Source organism: Delphinapterus leucas, chromosome 5, assembly GCF_059928025.1.
Source record: "Delphinapterus leucas isolate spDelLeu-1000000601 "Yukka" chromosome 5, BTC_Dleu_Yukka2, whole genome shotgun sequence".
NCBI classification, from domain to species: Eukaryota; Metazoa; Chordata; class Mammalia; order Artiodactyla; family Monodontidae; genus Delphinapterus; species Delphinapterus leucas.
In genome coordinates this window covers 134182414-134199627 of record NC_143133.1, presented here as the reverse complement: position 1 = coordinate 134199627, position 17214 = coordinate 134182414, and the positions used below count along the sequence as shown (strand labels likewise).

The 17214-nt window shown below is 46.1% G+C and overlaps 2 protein-coding genes across 10 annotated transcripts in view; one reads left to right on the top strand and one right to left on the bottom strand.

The window, feature by feature from the left end:
• Window positions 1-4544, bottom strand: part of SPMIP2 (sperm microtubule inner protein 2) — a 160770-nt gene extending 156226 nt beyond the window's left edge. For 5 of the 6 annotated variants that reach the window (XM_089911342.1, XM_089911339.1, XM_089911341.1 and 2 more), the window contains exons 1-3: window positions 3862-4544; window positions 3340-3483; window positions 954-1102 (exon numbers count right to left, since the gene is read on the bottom strand). In XM_089911342.1, coding sequence (XP_089767468.1) covers window positions 1043-1102; window positions 3340-3483; window positions 3862-4449 — 792 coding nt within the window. In that variant the 5' untranslated portion in view covers window positions 4450-4544 and the 3' untranslated portion in view covers window positions 954-1042. The remainder of the gene's footprint in view (window positions 1-953; window positions 1103-3339; window positions 3484-3861) is intronic. The other variant, XM_089911343.1, reaches the window with a different exon arrangement.
• The window catches only part of RAPGEF2 (Rap guanine nucleotide exchange factor 2), a 245946-nt gene continuing 232743 nt past the window's right edge, over window positions 4012-17214 (top strand). For 3 of the 4 annotated variants that reach the window (XM_089911326.1, XM_022582249.3, XM_089911327.1), the window contains exon 1: window positions 4013-4968. In XM_089911326.1, coding sequence (XP_089767452.1) covers window positions 4900-4968 — 69 coding nt within the window. In that variant the 5' untranslated portion in view covers window positions 4013-4899. Of the gene's footprint in view, window positions 4969-17214 lie in introns of all 4 variants that reach the window. The other variant, XM_022582247.3, reaches the window with a different exon arrangement.

Below are 17214 nucleotides of genomic sequence, written 5' to 3'. Positions count from 1 at the left end.
AGCAGTTTGGTTTAGGCTAACTGGCAAACTGGCAGGTCTATGTCTAATTCTGTCACCCATGGTATACACAGCATACTGTTGGTGCTCAAATGTTAATAAAAAAATAACAAATTAAAAAAAAATCTACTCACTTTAAAAGATGACTGTAAACACCTAAGCTATATATTTTATTATATAAAATATATTATATAAAATATATAAAACAAAGCAATGCATGCCAAGTATCAGGTGTCCTAGATGCCGAATGGCATTATTAACGTACTTACATAAGTAATTATAAGTAGCGGGAAAGTTAACTTTAATTGAAATTAAATGATAGCTTAGAGGTTGACAGCGAGGTAGTCATTTTGTTGGTGGACAAGACATACTATTAGGCCTCACCTGAGGTCACTGGGGCAATTCAGTATCACAGCAGAGCACTCAGAAGAGCGAGCTGGGTTTGCATCTGTAAGTCACAGCTTTCTGGCTGTGCGGCCTGGGTGAGTTGAGTTCTTGCCCATTGCCTAGGCTTTGAGGGGCCCTGCTCCGGCTTCACCTTCCCCATGGGACAAGGAATTCCATGCTTTCTGAACACCTTAGGCCCTGGAACTTACTGCCCTGCCACTTCCAGGCCTGACTGTCCAAGGCTGGAGGAATCGCCAGGGGGTAGCTTTTGTGAGGGGTATGGTGCGCAGGCTAGGGTGTCCTCGCGTGTATGAGCCTTTTTGTAATACATGATGGAGCAGAGATGGGAAGAAAATGGGGTGTGAGTTTCAGGCCAGAAGCCAGTAGTCACTGCCACACTGTGTTCCAGTTAATTTATAGCTTTAGACATTTACGATGGGGTCTACATTAGCTTGCCCTGGGCCCTTCCAAGCTTCCAGGCAGGCCTGGAACTAGGGCAAGTCACATAACCTATTTTAGTCTTAGTTACCTCATCTGTAAACAGGAATGATAATAACCGTTCTACTAACCTCAGAGGGTTGGGATGATGAGGACGATCTTAAAAATAACCACCGTTTGTTGAGCACACACCGTGGTTCAAGCGCTTTACAAGTCACTGTCACTTTGCGTGGATTCTCCTGGATCCTCGAAAATCTTCAGGGTATGCCATCTTTATCTGCTTTTAAAAGAAGAGCAAACAGGCTCAGAGAGGTTAAGTTTCTCTCCTAGCCTCCCCTTCCCCAACAGAGATAATGTATGTATCAGTTCCATACACATACAAGGTAGCACTATAGTTATTCATTCATTTACATCACGTTGGGGGGTGCAGCAGTGAACAAAAGGAACAAAAAAATCACTGACGTCGGAAGCTTACATTATGGTGGAGGGACACAATAAATAAATCAAGTAAGTGAATTCCGGCGTATGTCAGATGGTGGTAAGCAAAGCAAGGGAGAGAACTAGGGCATGTGGAGATACAGGGAAAGTGACACTTGAATAAAGACATGAAGGAGGCGAGGGAACACCATTCTAGGTTTGGTTTGGTTTGGTTTTCTGGTGGCCTAGGGGAGTGGGTCACTAATTCAGGTGGCAGCGGAACAGCAGAAGGAAAGGCCATGAGACTGCGGCTAGCTTCCTGTGTTCCAGAAGCAGCATGGAGGCCAGTGTGGCTGGGAAATGAGCAGGGGGTAGAATAGTAGGAGATGAGGTCAGAGAGATAAAGGGGGCGGGGGTGGGGAGGGAAGGAGAACCAGTTCTATAGGTCATTTAGACCATGATAAATAAGGACCTTGAAAAAAAAAAAAGTGGTGGGGAGCTAATGGACTTTTTGTTGTTGTTGTTTTTTGTTTTGTTTTGTTTTGTTTTTTTCGGTATGTGGGCCTCTCACTGTTGTGGCCTCTCCCGTTGCGGAGCACAGGCTCCGGACGCGCAGGCTCAGTGGCCATGGCTCACCGGCCCAGCCACTCCGCGGCATGTGGGATCTTCCCGGACCCTGCATCGGCAGGCAGACTCCCAACCACTGCGCCACCAGGGAAGCCCTTTGTTGTTGTTTTTAGCAGAGGAATGACATGAGCTGGAGTGAAAAGACTCACCCCGACTCCCTGGTGCTGGAGGCAAGGGCAGAAAGAGGGAGGCCAGGTAAGTGGTTACTGCAAAGCTCAGGCAAAAGCTGATGCTGGTGTGGACCAACGTCATGGTCGTTGAGGTGGTGGGTAGAGGTTAGATTCCAGATATGGCACTCTGAAGGTTGAGCTGACAGGTTTACTGAAACCCGGGGTGGGGGGGTTGGTAAGAGAAAGGAAAGAGTCAAGAAAGAAGCCAAGGCTCTTCACCTGGGCAAGGGGTGACAGAGGTAGATGCCATTAGCAGGAATATGGAAGTCTGTGGCTGGGGCATGTCTGGGGCAGGAGATCTGGAGTCTGGTTTGCACAGGTGAATTCTGAGATGTCTACCGGGCACCAGATGGAGATGTCAGGTATGTTTTTTCACTTCATTGGATCTGACTTTTCTTCTCCTCTCTCTTCACAGAGCTGTAATGGCACTTATTCAAGGTGGTGGTGGTCTAGGTCACAAAGAATTGGATGCTGGGTTTCAACTAAGGGCTTCGAGAGAAATATGGGGAAGCAGTTGGAGCACAGGGTAACATCAAGGGTCTAGAGAGATAATTTGTAAGATTGTTTCAGGAGGTTCGGCCAGGATGGTCCCATCTCTTGGAAGCCACACAATCTGTTTAATGCCACACAGGTGACTTCGGAACCCTAAAACGTTCGTTCATAACCTATTCCAAGTGTTTACAATAAACTAGATGTCGAAAAAGTTATGTTTGAAAATTTGAAAAGTGTTCAGCGTGGTAGGTCCTCAAAATAGCAATCCTCCTCTGAGTGCGGCCTCCATAGAGACAGCAAAGCACGAACTTGATGCGGGTGGGGAAGGGGAGCCAGATGAAAATCAAGCTCTAGGGGCTTCCCTGGTGGCACAGTGGTTGAGGGTCCGCCTGCCGATGCAGGGGACACGGGTTCGTGCCCCGGTCTGGGAAGATCCCACATGCCGCGGAGCGGCTGGGCCCGTGAGCCATGGCCGCTGAGCCTGCGCGTCCGGAGCCTGTGCTCCGCGACGGGAGAGGCCACAGCAGTGAGAGGCCCGCGTACCCAAAAAAAAAAAAAAAAAAAAATCAAGCTCTAGGACCAGGACTCCAGAGCTGTTCCCGCTGCTTGGCTGGGCTTACACACCTCGACCTGGCTCGCGGGTGGGCGTGTGAGGGGGGAGGACACAGCAGGACTGGTGACATCTTAAAGGGCTCTGTCCTAGTGCCTCTGCACCAAGTGACTCCGGGGTCTGGACGTTTACCCGGCTCGTGCCAAGCCACATCTGCCAGTGTTTCTGCTTATGTCACATAACTTGCTGTCCGGGTCTCACCTTTAAATCTGGAGTGTTCGCCCGTCTGGGGGTGGTGTTTGGTCTAGGGTTGAACTGGCACGTTTCCATCTCCCTCCTTTCTTGGTCATTTAAGTGTCTAAAGGTGCCCTGGTGAGCACGGAAGACAGGAGAGGAACGCTGTCCCTGCAGAAAGTTAAGGATAAGCCAAATAAATCCCTAGAGGACTGATCGCCTCTGGAGCGACTCGGAGCCAACCCCTGGGTTCAAAACGACTGCCCAGGGCGGCCCAAGCTGCGGGCCGGGCTTCTGTTCCGGGTCGACGTGCCGCCTCGGCGGCCGAGGCGTGGCGCCAGGGGCAGTCTGGAGGGGCGACGCGACGCTGCAGGTCCCCCGGGACGCGCGTGGGGTGTGGGCCGGCGGCGCGGCGTGAGCCGCCAGAGGGGAAGCTGCGCCCTCCGCCCGGCAGCCGGGGCGCGCCGCCTCCCCGGGGCCAGGTGGTGCGGGGCCCCCTCCAGCCCGGCCCGGGCGCGGCGACCCCCGGGTGCCCGGCGCGCGGCTCACCTGGGCCGCCGAAGGTGCAGCTCCGGAGCGAGGGCGCGGCCGGCTGGCGGGCGGGCGGCGCGGGGGCGGGAGCCGGCGCCGGGACGCCCCGCCCCCGCCGACGCGGCGCGCTTCCAGTGGCTGCCGGCCCGTCACTCGCTCTTCACCATGGTTGCAGCACAAAGCGCCCGGCCCCGGAGGCCGCTTCCTCCCTGAGCGCGGCGGGGCGGCGCGGGGGCGCAGGAGGAGGAAGAGGCGGGGAAGAGGAGGGGAGTCGCCGCTTCCCAAACACTCTCCGGGGGGCTGTGCGCGACGCCCGCCGCCAGGAGTCCGGACCCGGTGCCCGCGGCCCCTTCCCTCCGCGCCCGCAGCCCGGGAACAAAGTTGCCGAGAGCCAGCGGGCCGAGCGCGCAGCCGGGGGCGCTCTGGCCGCTCCGCGCGTGCAGATGGGGGGCGGCGGCGGAGCGCACGGCGGCGGCGGGGCGGCCCGAGGGGATGCAGCAGCCGTCGGGGGGCTCGGCCAAGCGCAGTAGACGGAGCCGCGGCGCGGCGGCGGGGACGGCGGCCGAGGCGACCCGGCTTCGCAGTGCCCTGACCTGAGCCGGTCATCGGACGGCGGCCGCGGCGCCCCCGAGTGCTTCCCGGAGCCCCCGAGAGGAGGGGGCGGCCCTGCGCGCGGAGGATCGCGAGGCCCGTGCGCCCCAGCCAACCCCTCCCCGCCGCTCGAACTCCCTAAAAATAACTCAGGCCGGCGGGGGGCGGGAGGAGCCGCCGCCGTCCCCGAGAGGAGCCGGGGAGGCGTGTCGAGCCCGGGCCCGTGGGGAGCCTTCCCGGCCGCGCGGCGCGGGGGAGGCGGAGGAAGCGGGAGCTCCCGGCAGCCGGGCGCCGCGGGGACCCTCGGGCCTCGCGCGCCCCCCGCCCCGCCGCCGCCGCGGTTTGGCTGGTTGGCCCGAGGCGGGCGGAGCGCGTAGGGCGGAGGCGGCGGCGGCGGCGGCGGCGCTGGGCCGGGAGGCGGCGGCCGAGGGCGCGGAGCGGCCCCGGCCCGGGCTGCGGGGGGAGATGGCGTCCTACGTGGATAACAGCTTCCGCCAGGCGGTGATGAAGAACCCGGCCGAGAGGACCCCCCAGGTGAGCCCCGCGTCGGCTGCGCGCTCCCTGCCCACGTCGTTCGCCCCGCGCGCCCGCGCCTCGCGTCAGGTCCCCAGCTTCCAGGGGCTTCGCGTCTCCGCGTCTCCCCTGGCCGTCCTGGCGTTATTTCCCCCTCTCCTGGATCTTCTCCTCCTTTTCGCTGCTCTCCCCGTACCGACCTGCTCCTGCGATTGCCCCGCGGGGCAGGGAGGTCTCTCCCGAGCGTCCCCTCTGCCCAGCCTAGCGCGGGGCCCGGGAGCCTTTCGGGGCGGGGGGCAGTCACCTCCCCTCGGCCGGCCCCTCCTGCCCCCCACCCCCACCCCGGCCGCAGGCGCCCTGCCTCCCCGGGCTTGTGGCCCCTGGTACCTTCAGAGTTCTTCGGCGTTTGCAGAGGTGTAGGAGGAAACTTGCAGGGCTCTGCGGAACGCGAACCCGTGCTGGTCTTCTAAAGTAAAAGGTTGAGATGTTTGTATGTTTACTATTTTTCTTTTCCTTTTTTTTTTAATTTGGAAAAGTGATGCCGCTTTGCAAGGAAGGGGTTGGTGGGGGGGAAGTTGAATAGCTAGGTTAGTGCTTTTAGTTTCAACTGCAGACAGAACTGCAGAGTAGGCATATTCAAATACAGCCCCGGGAAGGGTACCCTGCGGATTCTTTTGGTGTTGCACAACCTTGTCAAAATTAGATAAGTTTGTTAACCTTCATACGTTCGTTTACCTTCAGGCTTATTTTTCTCTGGCTTTAAGTAGAGGAATTGCTGATGGTGGTGGATCTGGTCGTCTCAAGTTGGACTAGAGAGGGGGAAATTTTATAAAAATGTGGTGGTTTGATTTTTTTTGCTTTTAGCTGCTGACTGGATAATGACGCATGCTCCTAAGCGTTGGGATGGTGACTACAGGGGATCCTGCTGCCAACCGTCTTAAGACAAATAAGCCCTCCTGATCCTTGGGACCATCAGACATTTAGGATCTAATGCTTGAAAGAGTTGCTTCGCTTGTTAGGTGTTGGATGCCATCTGTTCAGAGCCAAAGGCTCTCCTCCTCTGCTGTTGATTGTCATTATTTAATGTGGGGCAAGGAGAATAAAATAGACGCTTCCACTGGCTGCCTTTGGACAAGGCCCAGGAATGGCACCTGGTACGGTTTTTGATTTTTCATTTATTTTCTGATGGAGGTGGCACATCTGGGGATCGTAGGTAGATTGCACTCGTTTACCAGACTGTGGAAGATGGTAATCTTGCAAGGCAAATTCATTTCACAGTGTCTCCAGAAAGTTCCTAATCCAAAGGATTACTTTATCGAAAACGAGGAAGGTCCTGCTTTTTGCTCTTGTTGCACTGCTGCTCATGTGCCTTCTGCATTTCCTGTCGGTTTTAAGTTGTTAGTCAGTCTAATGCAGCTGAAAACGCACGTTCTCAGTCACAGTGTGGTGGAGGAGCCCATTTCAGTGAAATGTTTCAATCCCTTTCAGTGTTTGAAGTGCCAAGTGAAATCACACATGCTGAGAATATTAGAGCCTAGCAAGGCAGGTCAGAAAATGATGTCAGAGGCCTTTAGTGGAAATTAGAGAGCCGGGAAGTGGAATCTCAGGTTGGTTGATTAGAATAGCAATGACTCCAAATCTACTATCAGGTGGGTGGAGGGGGGTGTGTCCCCCAACAAAACTGGAAGAGACAGAACCTCCACTGTGACCGCGTGCTGACTGTGCCAGAGAAATGAGCTGTTAAATTTCCCTGTTGACGCGCCGGTTGTGGAGAGCAGAGTGAAAACCGACCAGCACAGAGCTTGGCCCGAGTTAGAAGTGGGCCAGTTGCTACTGACACCGCAACGTGAACGCTTCGCTGACCGTCTGAAAGCAGCACATTTCCCCCACCAAACCTTCACAGAACAAGTCACCTTAGAGAAGCCTACCAAACATTTGGAACATTCATAAGTATCCACCCTATTAACACTGATGCTCCCTTGGTTATTACTAATGCGGACCTACGTGTTTATTTATTATTTTAAAGAGAAAGTAGATGGAAATGTGAATGTTTTCCACCTTCACCTGGCTTGTCAAAAATAATTACTTTTCTGAAAGTTTGAAATTTACTCAAAAGTAAAAAAATAAATGTTTTGGTAGCAGGTGCCTTTTCTGTTGAGTGCTTTGTGAATGCAAGGGCTGGAAGTTTTTCTGCCCTGTCTTTTCTCTTGAGTGCTCGAGGGTTAGAAGTTTGTAATATAAAAGCCAAGTTATTAAATAAACTTGATACGGACAGACAGATACGAATTAGGGAAGTTTTGCTGTCATGCTTCCTTCTGTTTCTCAGGATAGATTTGGTGAAGGAGTTTGTACGATTCTTACGGCAGGCAAGAGAAAGGTGCCTTAAAAGAGGAAAATATATAAATATTCTGTTAAATTCATTTTCTTCCTTTTTTCTTTTTTCTTTTTTTTAACCCTACCAACCCAGTTTGTCTCCCAAACGCTGTGAAGATGTGGTTTTGTACAAGGTCACTCAGTTGCCTAGAAGTAATCGTGCTGTCACTCGTGTAACCTAAGAGGTTAACTCCAAGAGAATCTGGGGGTGGGGAGAGCCTCAGTGCAAACACAGGAACTTTGAAGAGTGTTATGAAATTAGGAAGCTTTTCATGCCCACCTGGAAAATGGAAACCCATTTTCCCGTTTATTTAGGCACGTCACTAGAGGGGGAATGGCAAGGAGAAACAAAATTGTCACTCGAATTTTTAGCTAAATCTCACATACTCATATTTAAGGGGCTGTCACTATTTCACCTGATATTCTGAGAGGACAAGAAAAGCCATCTTTAATCCAATGTGTGTCCCATATTGTGTGTCTGGAAAGTGGCTAAGTTCTAGTCAGTGGGGCACTGTATTCTCGATAACAAACCTCCTTGAAAATAAGGAGCACTAAATGTTCTATTAATATTTTTCAGTGCACCTCTGTTGAAAAACAGGACTCTTAAGTAACTGCTTTATTAAACTGTTGGGGTTTGTGTCTTTAATCACTTAAATGGGAAGCTTGGTCACCTAAGCAATTAAGTGAAGTGAAAGATGTAAATAAATTACAAACAGCTTTCCCCCCAAGTCTTTAAACAATGAAATGACTTTTCTAAACCATATTATTAACTTACTGGATTCAGACCCTTTCAGGTTGCTTAGGTAGAGTGTTTAAATGCCTGTTTTCAGTTTTTCAGGTGAAACATCTATTGCAGAATATTCTTCTACTTTAAAGATTTCATATGATGTGTTTTTAGCTAGTTGTAAAAGTTACTTTTTAAAATGGCTTGTGTAAAATCTCCTGCCTCATCCCTTCCTAGTAATATTACTTTGTTCTTCATTACTGAAATTTTTTTCTGGCTGTTACACCTTTTGATTTAGTTGCTAAATCATGAATTTGTCATTGGAGAGCTCTTAACAGTGCAAGACTTAATTCTTTGCAAAAGTCACTCAGTAGCATGTGTCTTGAGTCATAATGAGAGGGCTGAAAAAGTGCCTTTAGCACAGAGAACTTTAAATTATGAGAATCTGCACAAAAGAGTATCTCTGATGAATATTTAACTTTCAAATCCAGTGGAAGAATTGTGTCTATGACAGATAAATTTTCCATCTCTTTTTTATCATTGTTTATGAGCAGTCTTATGTTTTCATCTGACAACTTATACTTTGATTATATTTTGGCTCATTTTGGGGCTCTAGTAATAAATAATTTGTTCCTTAAGTAGTTTTTGTTCGTAAAACACAACTAAATGGTCTGGGTACACTTTTGAAAAGCATGGCTCGCAAAGTAATGACTGGCCACAAGCATTTAGCTTTCATAACAATGATATTTGAATTTGGAGGTTAAAAAAATACACATTTATTTCTGAAAAACCAATTTCAAACTGTATTAGCATGTGGCTCTGAACAAGTGAGGACTTGAATTCATGGTAAAAATTATTAACATTCTTTTGCAATATTGGTAGAAACTTAGTCACCTTCAAATAACCTTTTAAACATTTAGTAATTAACAGTTCCATAATTAGCTTTGCATATCTTGGCTGAGGTTCAAAATGAATCTCTCCTACTGCAGTGCTTCGTGAGGCTGGTGTTTAACACAGTCCTTCCCAGAACCCACCCTGGGCTTTCACAGACACTCAAAAAAACCCAAAAAAACAAAAATTAAAAAAAAATTAAGAGGACTTCCTGGTTGCCAACTTGTTGCGGTTTTCTTCCTCTCGAAAAAGGACCTAAAATAAAAACAAAACCAGCTATAACCTCCTAGCACTGTCATTTTAGCTTATTTATGAAGACTCACCATGCTTCTTTTTTCTTTTAATTGAAGTATGGTTGATTTACAATGTTGTGCTAACCTCTGCTGTACAGCGAAGTGATTCAGTTAAACATATATATACATTCTTCTTTAAAAATTCTTTTCCATTATGATTTATCATAGGATGTTGAATGTAGTTCTCTGTGCTGTAGAGTAGGACCTTGTTGTTTATCCATTCTCTGTGGTTTGCATCTGCTAACCCCAACTGCCCAATCCATCCCTCCCCTACCCCCCTCCACCTTGAAACAAGTCTGTTCTTTTTTTAAAAAATTTACTGTTGCCCTGAAAAAACTTTATCCAGGTGGATTTTGGGGGGAGTTAAGTGAACACAATAAGGTCTGCCTTGGGTGATGTTTGAAATTCAAGTCTTATAAAGTCATATTATGTAAAGTAATAGTGGCATATGCTTCCAACCTAAATGAGCTATTTGAAATAAAGATACAGTAACCTTTTCAAAACACAGAAAGACTATGCCTTCTTGACTCATTTGAAACCTTTTTTTTTTAGCTTTGTTATGTATTTTTTAAGTTTTATATGGAGTGAAAAGGAACTGTAATTGCCTCAAAGAACTTTGATCTTGACTAGTGTAGAGTAATGGAAATGTGGCCTCTGGTGATAGTTCTGTATTATATGGGCTGTTCCTTCTCACCCCATTTTTGGTTAACAGCTTCCTCATCTGTAAAATGTGGGTAATAGCTTCTCGAAGTTGTTCTGTGGATGAAATGGAAGAAGTGCATTTACTGTTGAGGCAGTGCCTAATAATAGTTCTTGTTATCACATTTTAATGAAATACCTATTACTTACCAGGCCTTGGGGATTCATTGAGACGTCTGTCCCTCAAGCAGCTCACCAATCTATCATGTCATAAGTAGGAAGTGATTCATTAGTGCTGTGACAGCTGTCCTAGGCCAGCATTGCTGAGGTTGGGGACTTCCTAGATGGGTGTGTATTGAGTCTGGGGACTTCCTAGGTGGGTGTGTTAAGTCTTAGGGGAGTAGAAATTCACCCACCAGTGGACCAGGAGGCTATGAAGGATTTTCCAGGCGAACCCAAGGTCATAGAAGCTGCACAGGTGGTTTGTAAGGAAATAAGTGTGGACCTTTGTTCAGTGCGCCTGGAGCCAAGGGATTGAGTGGGGGATGGAAAGTGGCGCTACGTGTCCTGTGGAAGCTTGTGATTTGTGGACAGTGGGAGGAGACTGGAGTTCTGTTAAAGCAGAGGTCTGACCTCCAGGGTGGAGATGGTCAAGAGCCCGAGCTACACAGCGGAGATATCCGCTCTGCTGGACAGGCCGGCTGCACGTGTGCACGTTCGTATCAGCTGCTCATCGTGTCGTGCCGTGCACACGTTTACGCCAGTGCAGCCTAGTCACAGCAGTTGGCGGTGATGGCCATTTCTTAGTTCATAGGAGAAAAGTCCAAGTTGTTGAACATAATTTTCTGTATAAATGTATTTATTTATTTATATTTGGCTGTGTTGGGTCTTTGTTGCTGCGCATGCGCTTTCTGTAGTTGCGGCGAGCGGGGGCTGCTCTTCCTTGCCGCGCGCGGGCTTCTCTTGTTGCGCAGCACGGGCTTCAGTAGTTGTGGCTCGCGGGCTCTAGAGCGCAGGCTCAGTAGTTGTGGCACATGGGCTTAGTTGCTCCGCGGCCTGTGGGATCGTCCCAGACCGGGGCTCGAACCCATGTCCCCTGCATTGGCAGGCAGATTCTTAACCACTGCACCACCAGGGAAGTCCCCATAATTTACTTGATTTTCAAGATTTTTTTCAACTTACACTATTTTTCCTTAAACTTTGATGTCTTTTCCATGTCCATTCTGGAATCTAATATGAAATAGCTAATTTCTCATATCATTATGCTAAGTATATTAGTATTTCTTAATCTGTGATGATAATGGGATTTCCAGGCATTCCATCCTTTGCGGGAGTTGAGGAACATCTGAATTTAAGCTCACAGTTGACTTGTGGTGGCACGAGGTAACGGTTGTAGCGAGTCTGTGAGGGCAGTTCCTTATTCCCCTACATCGTTTTTTGTTTACATAAATTAATGTTGAAATAAGGAAGGAGAAGCAATTTGTAGTACATGTAATTGGTCTTTTGTAGCTTTGTCAGAGCTGGAATATATACAGTCAGTAAAAATATGTTCAGAGGTTATAATGTCAGCCTTTGTGGGGGGAAAGTAAGCTGATTGGCTCATTATTATTATTTTCTTTTTTGCTTTACCTGCAAAGTTTATTGCATAGAGCACACATTTATATGAAAGCGTAACAGTGTTTCAACATGTGAAATTTGTACAGAAAAATATCAGAAACACATCTGTTAGGATGACTGTCTCTGCCTTTTTTATAAAAGAGCTAGTGTATAAAAAGTTTTTAAATCTAAGGCACCAAGCTCTATTCTACAACAGAGATACAGTACTCTAAATAGCAAAGAACTAGGGAATCAGAAAGAATAGCTACTTCCTTTTACTGATCAAAGACTGGTGGCTACAAAGGAACACAGGCCTGCTTCAAACTATTTGTGATTCACCAGAAATCTCATTAGCATTAGGACAACTAATCTGAATTCAAGTTTTAGTCAATGGTTTAAGCAGGATTCAGTGGATTTCAGGAAACACGTATCCCGTGTACACGTGTGTGCATGTGCACATGTGCGGCACGTTATTTTGACTGTTAGAATGTTTATCTTTTCAGGAAAAGAATGCCTCTGGTCTCACTTGCTAACTAACTAGGACTCACTGCACTGTTACGAAGTATGTTTCCTGCTGTATTCAGGTGTTTTCTTCTTCAGCCAGTTGCGGTGGTCGGTGGTGGCCGGGTTAGTTTTTGTAGAGCCGGAGGTTTAGTGCGTTTTAGATTCTCTTGGCATCACCATTTATTTTTGTGCCTTCACCCCCATTAGGCAGTAAAAAGTGTTTTGAAGGGGTTGGTGTGACTTGAAAAAGGACCTTGTTTTGTTGTTGGAACTAAAACCCTCTTCCCGCAGTTCTCATTGCTTGCCTCCTACACATTGAAAATGATCTAGAACTTCTCAAGTATTTAATATGAGCTAAATGAATTGAAATCAGATTTTACATGTTGACCCTGTTAACTGCTGGTAGTTCAGTTGACAAACCAACAGTTACTGGCCCTTGGCAACTTTGTGTTCTTCTCCAGCTGGTGGTATTTGTCCCTCCCAACATAAAAGCTAATCGGAAAAGAAGAGACCCTGAAGAAGAATTAGCTGTTGGCTGGTTATTCTAGGGAGGCCTGGAAGTAACTTTCCTAGAAGCCAGCTAGCAATCGGTGGATCTGAAGGGTTGGGGCACAATGGTGATGATCTTATCTCTTCTGAGTATTCACGCTAGAGTTGAAACGCATTATCTTTTTTAAAAAACTTTTTTTAGTTTGAGATAATTGTAGATTCACACGCAATTGTAAGAAATAATGCAGAGATCCTGTGAACCTTTTACCCAGTTTTTTCCATTACAAATATCTTGCAAAACTGTAGCGTAATATCACAATGAGGATATTGACATTGATAAAGTCTAGATGCAGAAGAATTCCATTACCACAAGAATTCCTCTTGTTGCCTTTTTATAGATACAGTTACTCCCCAACTCTGCCTCTGGGGAGGACTAATCTCTTCTCCATTGCTACAGTTTTGTTATTTCAAAAATGTTAGGTAAATGGAATCGTACACTATTTGATCTTTTGGATTGGCTTTTTTCACTCGGCATAATTATGGCTTCTTACCTTTTGGCTAAAATGAATGTAGCTACTGTTGTCTCTGAGTGGTTTGGGCTGTGTTCTTTTGCCGTACGTGGGCCTCTCACTGTTGTGGCCTCTCCTGTCGCGGAGCACAGGCTCTGGACGCGCAGGCTCAGCGGCCGTGGCTCTTGGGCCCAGCCGCTCCGCGGCATGTGGGATCTTCCCGGACCAGGGCACGAACCCGTGTCCCCTGCATCGGCAGGCGGACTCTCAACCACTGCGCCACCAGGGAAGCCCTGGGCTGTGTTCTTGAAATACCAAAATTATTTGGGATTGGGGGTGGCACAAGGTTAGGTGGATTTAAACAGTGACAATGATGAGAAAATTCGGTAGTAATATGTGTAAAATAAAGACCAAAGATCATTAGGTCTTGGATGAGCAAGAGTTGTGAGGGTGTAACACACTGGGGATATGTCAGTATATACAGTTTTTTTCCATAGATTTTGTTGTTGTTGTTCATGATGTAAGTGGTAAAGGTAGTCTTACCATCGATCACCCCTCATTCAAAGAAACTACCTGATCTTCCGCAACTGAAGTGGCGTTTTACAATTCAGAAGGAAGTCTAGTGAGTGTATTTACAAAGGAGTCCCAGTGGAACAATTTGAACAACAAAATAAAGAAGGATTATAGCCTCTAGGGGAAAAAATATCCATGAGCTCATGCCAATATAAGTAAATTATCCAATAAATAAATAGGGGAGAGGAGACAGCTCTTTGTTATGGTAGAATTCCAATAAAAAATGTAGAAGGTATGATGGAAATGGAAAATCACCAGTAGGCAAACCTCACAGTGATAATTGTTGCAAACAAGAATCAGTAGGTGCCAGACTTAGTGGGTGAGAGTATGATGAGAAATGTATATGTCAGATATCAGAATATTTGCATAGTCTCAGAGTGTCTCCCCCAGCAGATTAAGTAATTAATTACAAAGGGGGGAATCAGTACTTTTAAAGTGAAGAAAACTAGCAGACACCAACTTAACTAGATGATCAAAGTTGTGTCACAAGACGTATCAACATCATGATGCACTGAGAAGGGCGCATCTGAGGTGGTACTCTCACTAAAAAACCCTTCAGCTTAAGTGTCAGAAAACACTAGACAAACGTAATTTTAGGACACTCTGCAAAATGGCTAGTACTCAGAAGTGCTCACCTTATGAAAGGATGAAGTGCTGAAAGAGTCACAGATTGGAGGAGACTAAGGAAGCGTGATAACCAAATGAGCTGTGAGATTCTGGATTAGGGCCTGGACCAGAAAATAAACGGTGGGACAGCTGGTGAATTTGAATAGATAGTTTTACTGAGGGATGATGAATTGTAGGCTGGATGAAGAGTCTGTGGGATCTCTGAACTTTTTTTTTTTTTTTAATTTCTTTTAGTCTAAAGTTATTTCAAAATTAAAAGTAAAAAAACAAACCCAGCTTTTGGAATTTTATTGTGACTCTGACAAGGGGCCACCAAATTAAGATATTTTTGAAAATAATCTTTTTCCTGATTTAATCTTAATGAAGAGCTCAGTACCTTTCAGCTAAATATTTTGCGTACATTGGACCATTAGTGACATGGCTGAAGCAATATATTAGAGGAAGCTTAGATACACACACAAGCTTATAAATAAATGGACAAGGAGAGCTAAAATAATAACATTTAACTCACCTTTATTCCTACCTGAATCTTGTAGATATTCACATAAAAATGCAGTGTATTTTACCAGGTGTGACGGTTTCATGATCCTGAATGTAAGTAAATGGGAATATTTGGTATAAGAAAAAAATGTGTAGGAGATAAAATGAAGCACAGTAGAAAAGAAATTGTGATAGTAGTTTAAGGAAGTCAGTGTAGGTGAAATCAAGTTTGTAGAGTCTCCCTCCTTTTCCTTTTCTGTGAACTTAACAGATCTTTCAGTTGTTACTTTTGGTAGGAGTGAGGGGGTGGAAGGGAGGGAAGGGGATGGCAGGGTGTGTTGAGGGAGGCTGGTCGGAGGCATTATTACAGCTGCAGATGGGGAGACCTAAGCTGTGTGTGCAGCATTTCATTAAAAGCAGTTCAAGGTAGAAATATCTCTACAAACCTTTTTTCCATGTATATATATAAATGCCTTTGCATTTCAATTATAAAGCCAGCTGCCCGCCCCACTCCTCCCATAGCCACCTACCGTTCTTTTTTTGTGTGTGGTAAATTCTGAAGAATGCATGTTGTTTCCGTATAGTGTGTACTTTTTTCCCCTGTAACTGGAATTGGTACCGGAAGATTGGATTAAAAACTATGGGCCCTAACATTTGAGATAACAACAAATAAAATGTAAGCTGGGAGGTATTTACTATTTTCAATTATAAAGATAAAAACCATTTGTTTTCTATATTTTAATGTATTTTTTTTCTGTTTGATGTTTTCAGTAATAAATTGCATTTGCGGGCACAAGTGGAAAAGAAAAGAGCTGGCCAGGCTTTGAAGTAACTAAAATCTTATAAAATAGAAAAAGTGAAAATGTGTAGGTGTCTATTAACACTTTAACATCTGTCCAGTTGTTCTGTATATAAGTAACTATTTGAAGTCTTCAAGGCAATACATTTCTGATTTCTTCCGTAAGCTACATTATGTAGCCTTGCAAACTCCATTTTCTTTTAAGCACACTCAAATATTTTAGAAAATTCTTGGTCAAATTGTTGGAAATATTTGGCTAAGTAACATTATTTAGTTATGGTATTAAGAAACTGCTTGATCAGATTTATACATTTGCAAACAACTAGAGATGGATTTCGAAAACTCATGAGTTAAAGAAATTGAAACACAGTAGCATGAAATGCCAAGAATTGAGGTGAAGAAGAATTTGACTGCATTTCAGTTTTTTCTAGTCTTCATTCGTGTCGGCTCCCCTTACTTTTGTAAGAGCTGGAATAAACCAAGGGGCAAGCTAGCTTTAGGGGCAGATGTTATCACGCGTTGCCCTGCGCCTTCAATTTGGGAAAACACAAGACTTCTTTAGAGGCAGGCAGTGTATGCAGAGACCCACAAGTTCTTTTTTTTTTTTTTTTTTTAATTTATTTTGGTTGCGTTGGGTCTTCGTTGCTGCACACAGGCTTTCTCTAGTTGCGGCGAGCGGGGGCTACTCTTCATTGTGGTGCGCGGGCTTCTCACTACTGTGGCTTCTCTTGTTGCGGAGCACGGGTTCTAGGCGCACAGGCTTCAGTAGTTGTGGCTCGTGGGCTCAGTAGTTGTGGCACGCGGGCTCAGTAGTTGTGGTTTGCGGTCTCTAGAGCGCAGACTCAGTAGTTGTGGCGCATGGGCTTAGCTGCTCCGCGGCATGTGGGGTCTTCCCGGACCAGGGCTCGAACCCGTGTCCCCTGCATTGGCAGGCGGATTCTTAACCACTGCACCACCAGGGAAGTCCCGACCCACAAGTTCTTTATCCCCAAATATGAATCTCCAAACCTAACGTCATCTGAGACGTAAGTTGGAATGGGTGAGTATTCCTATCTTGATTCCGTTTTCTCTGGTGTGGTTTAAATCTCCATCAGTTAGAGGAAACTCTGTGTCTGTGGTGGGGAGGGGCAGCATGGTAAAATCATTTCACTTTAAAAGTCCTTGTTCCCACTTGATATATTGTGGGATGGCTGTTTTTCTCTGTAGTTATACATTTGTATCTTTAAGTCTGAGTTTACTTAGTGCATTTCCTTTATCTAACCTGGTGGTTACGACCCTGGACTTTGGTGTCCAGACCACAGACTGCTTTGTGCTCCTGGGCAGGTTACTTAACTTCAGTGGGTCTCAGGCTTTTGGATTTCAGGGACTTTTAAAAATCATAAAACCCTGGGGTCCTGATATTGATTTGTCACCTGTTTTGCCAAGTCAGCATGTTAAAATGAATGTAATGTAAATGTAAAATGAATGTAAACTCTCTACTATTCTCATTTCATAAAAGAAAGGACATTTTCATATCATAAAAATAGGTCACAATCTCAGAATAAATAAATTTAGCTCTGTTTCACCATACTGTTCTGTTTTTGTCAAGGATTCTTAAAATTTTACCGTGGGTGACTGTGGTAACGTTACCAACCTCAAATGGTTGTAAAGGTTAAATATGTTCTTGTACATTTAAGTTCTGTAACAGTCTCTGGCTGGAGTGTTTAATATTTGTTATTAAATTATTATTTTTCAGCAGTTGGTATTCATTTATCCCTTAGGTAATATTTC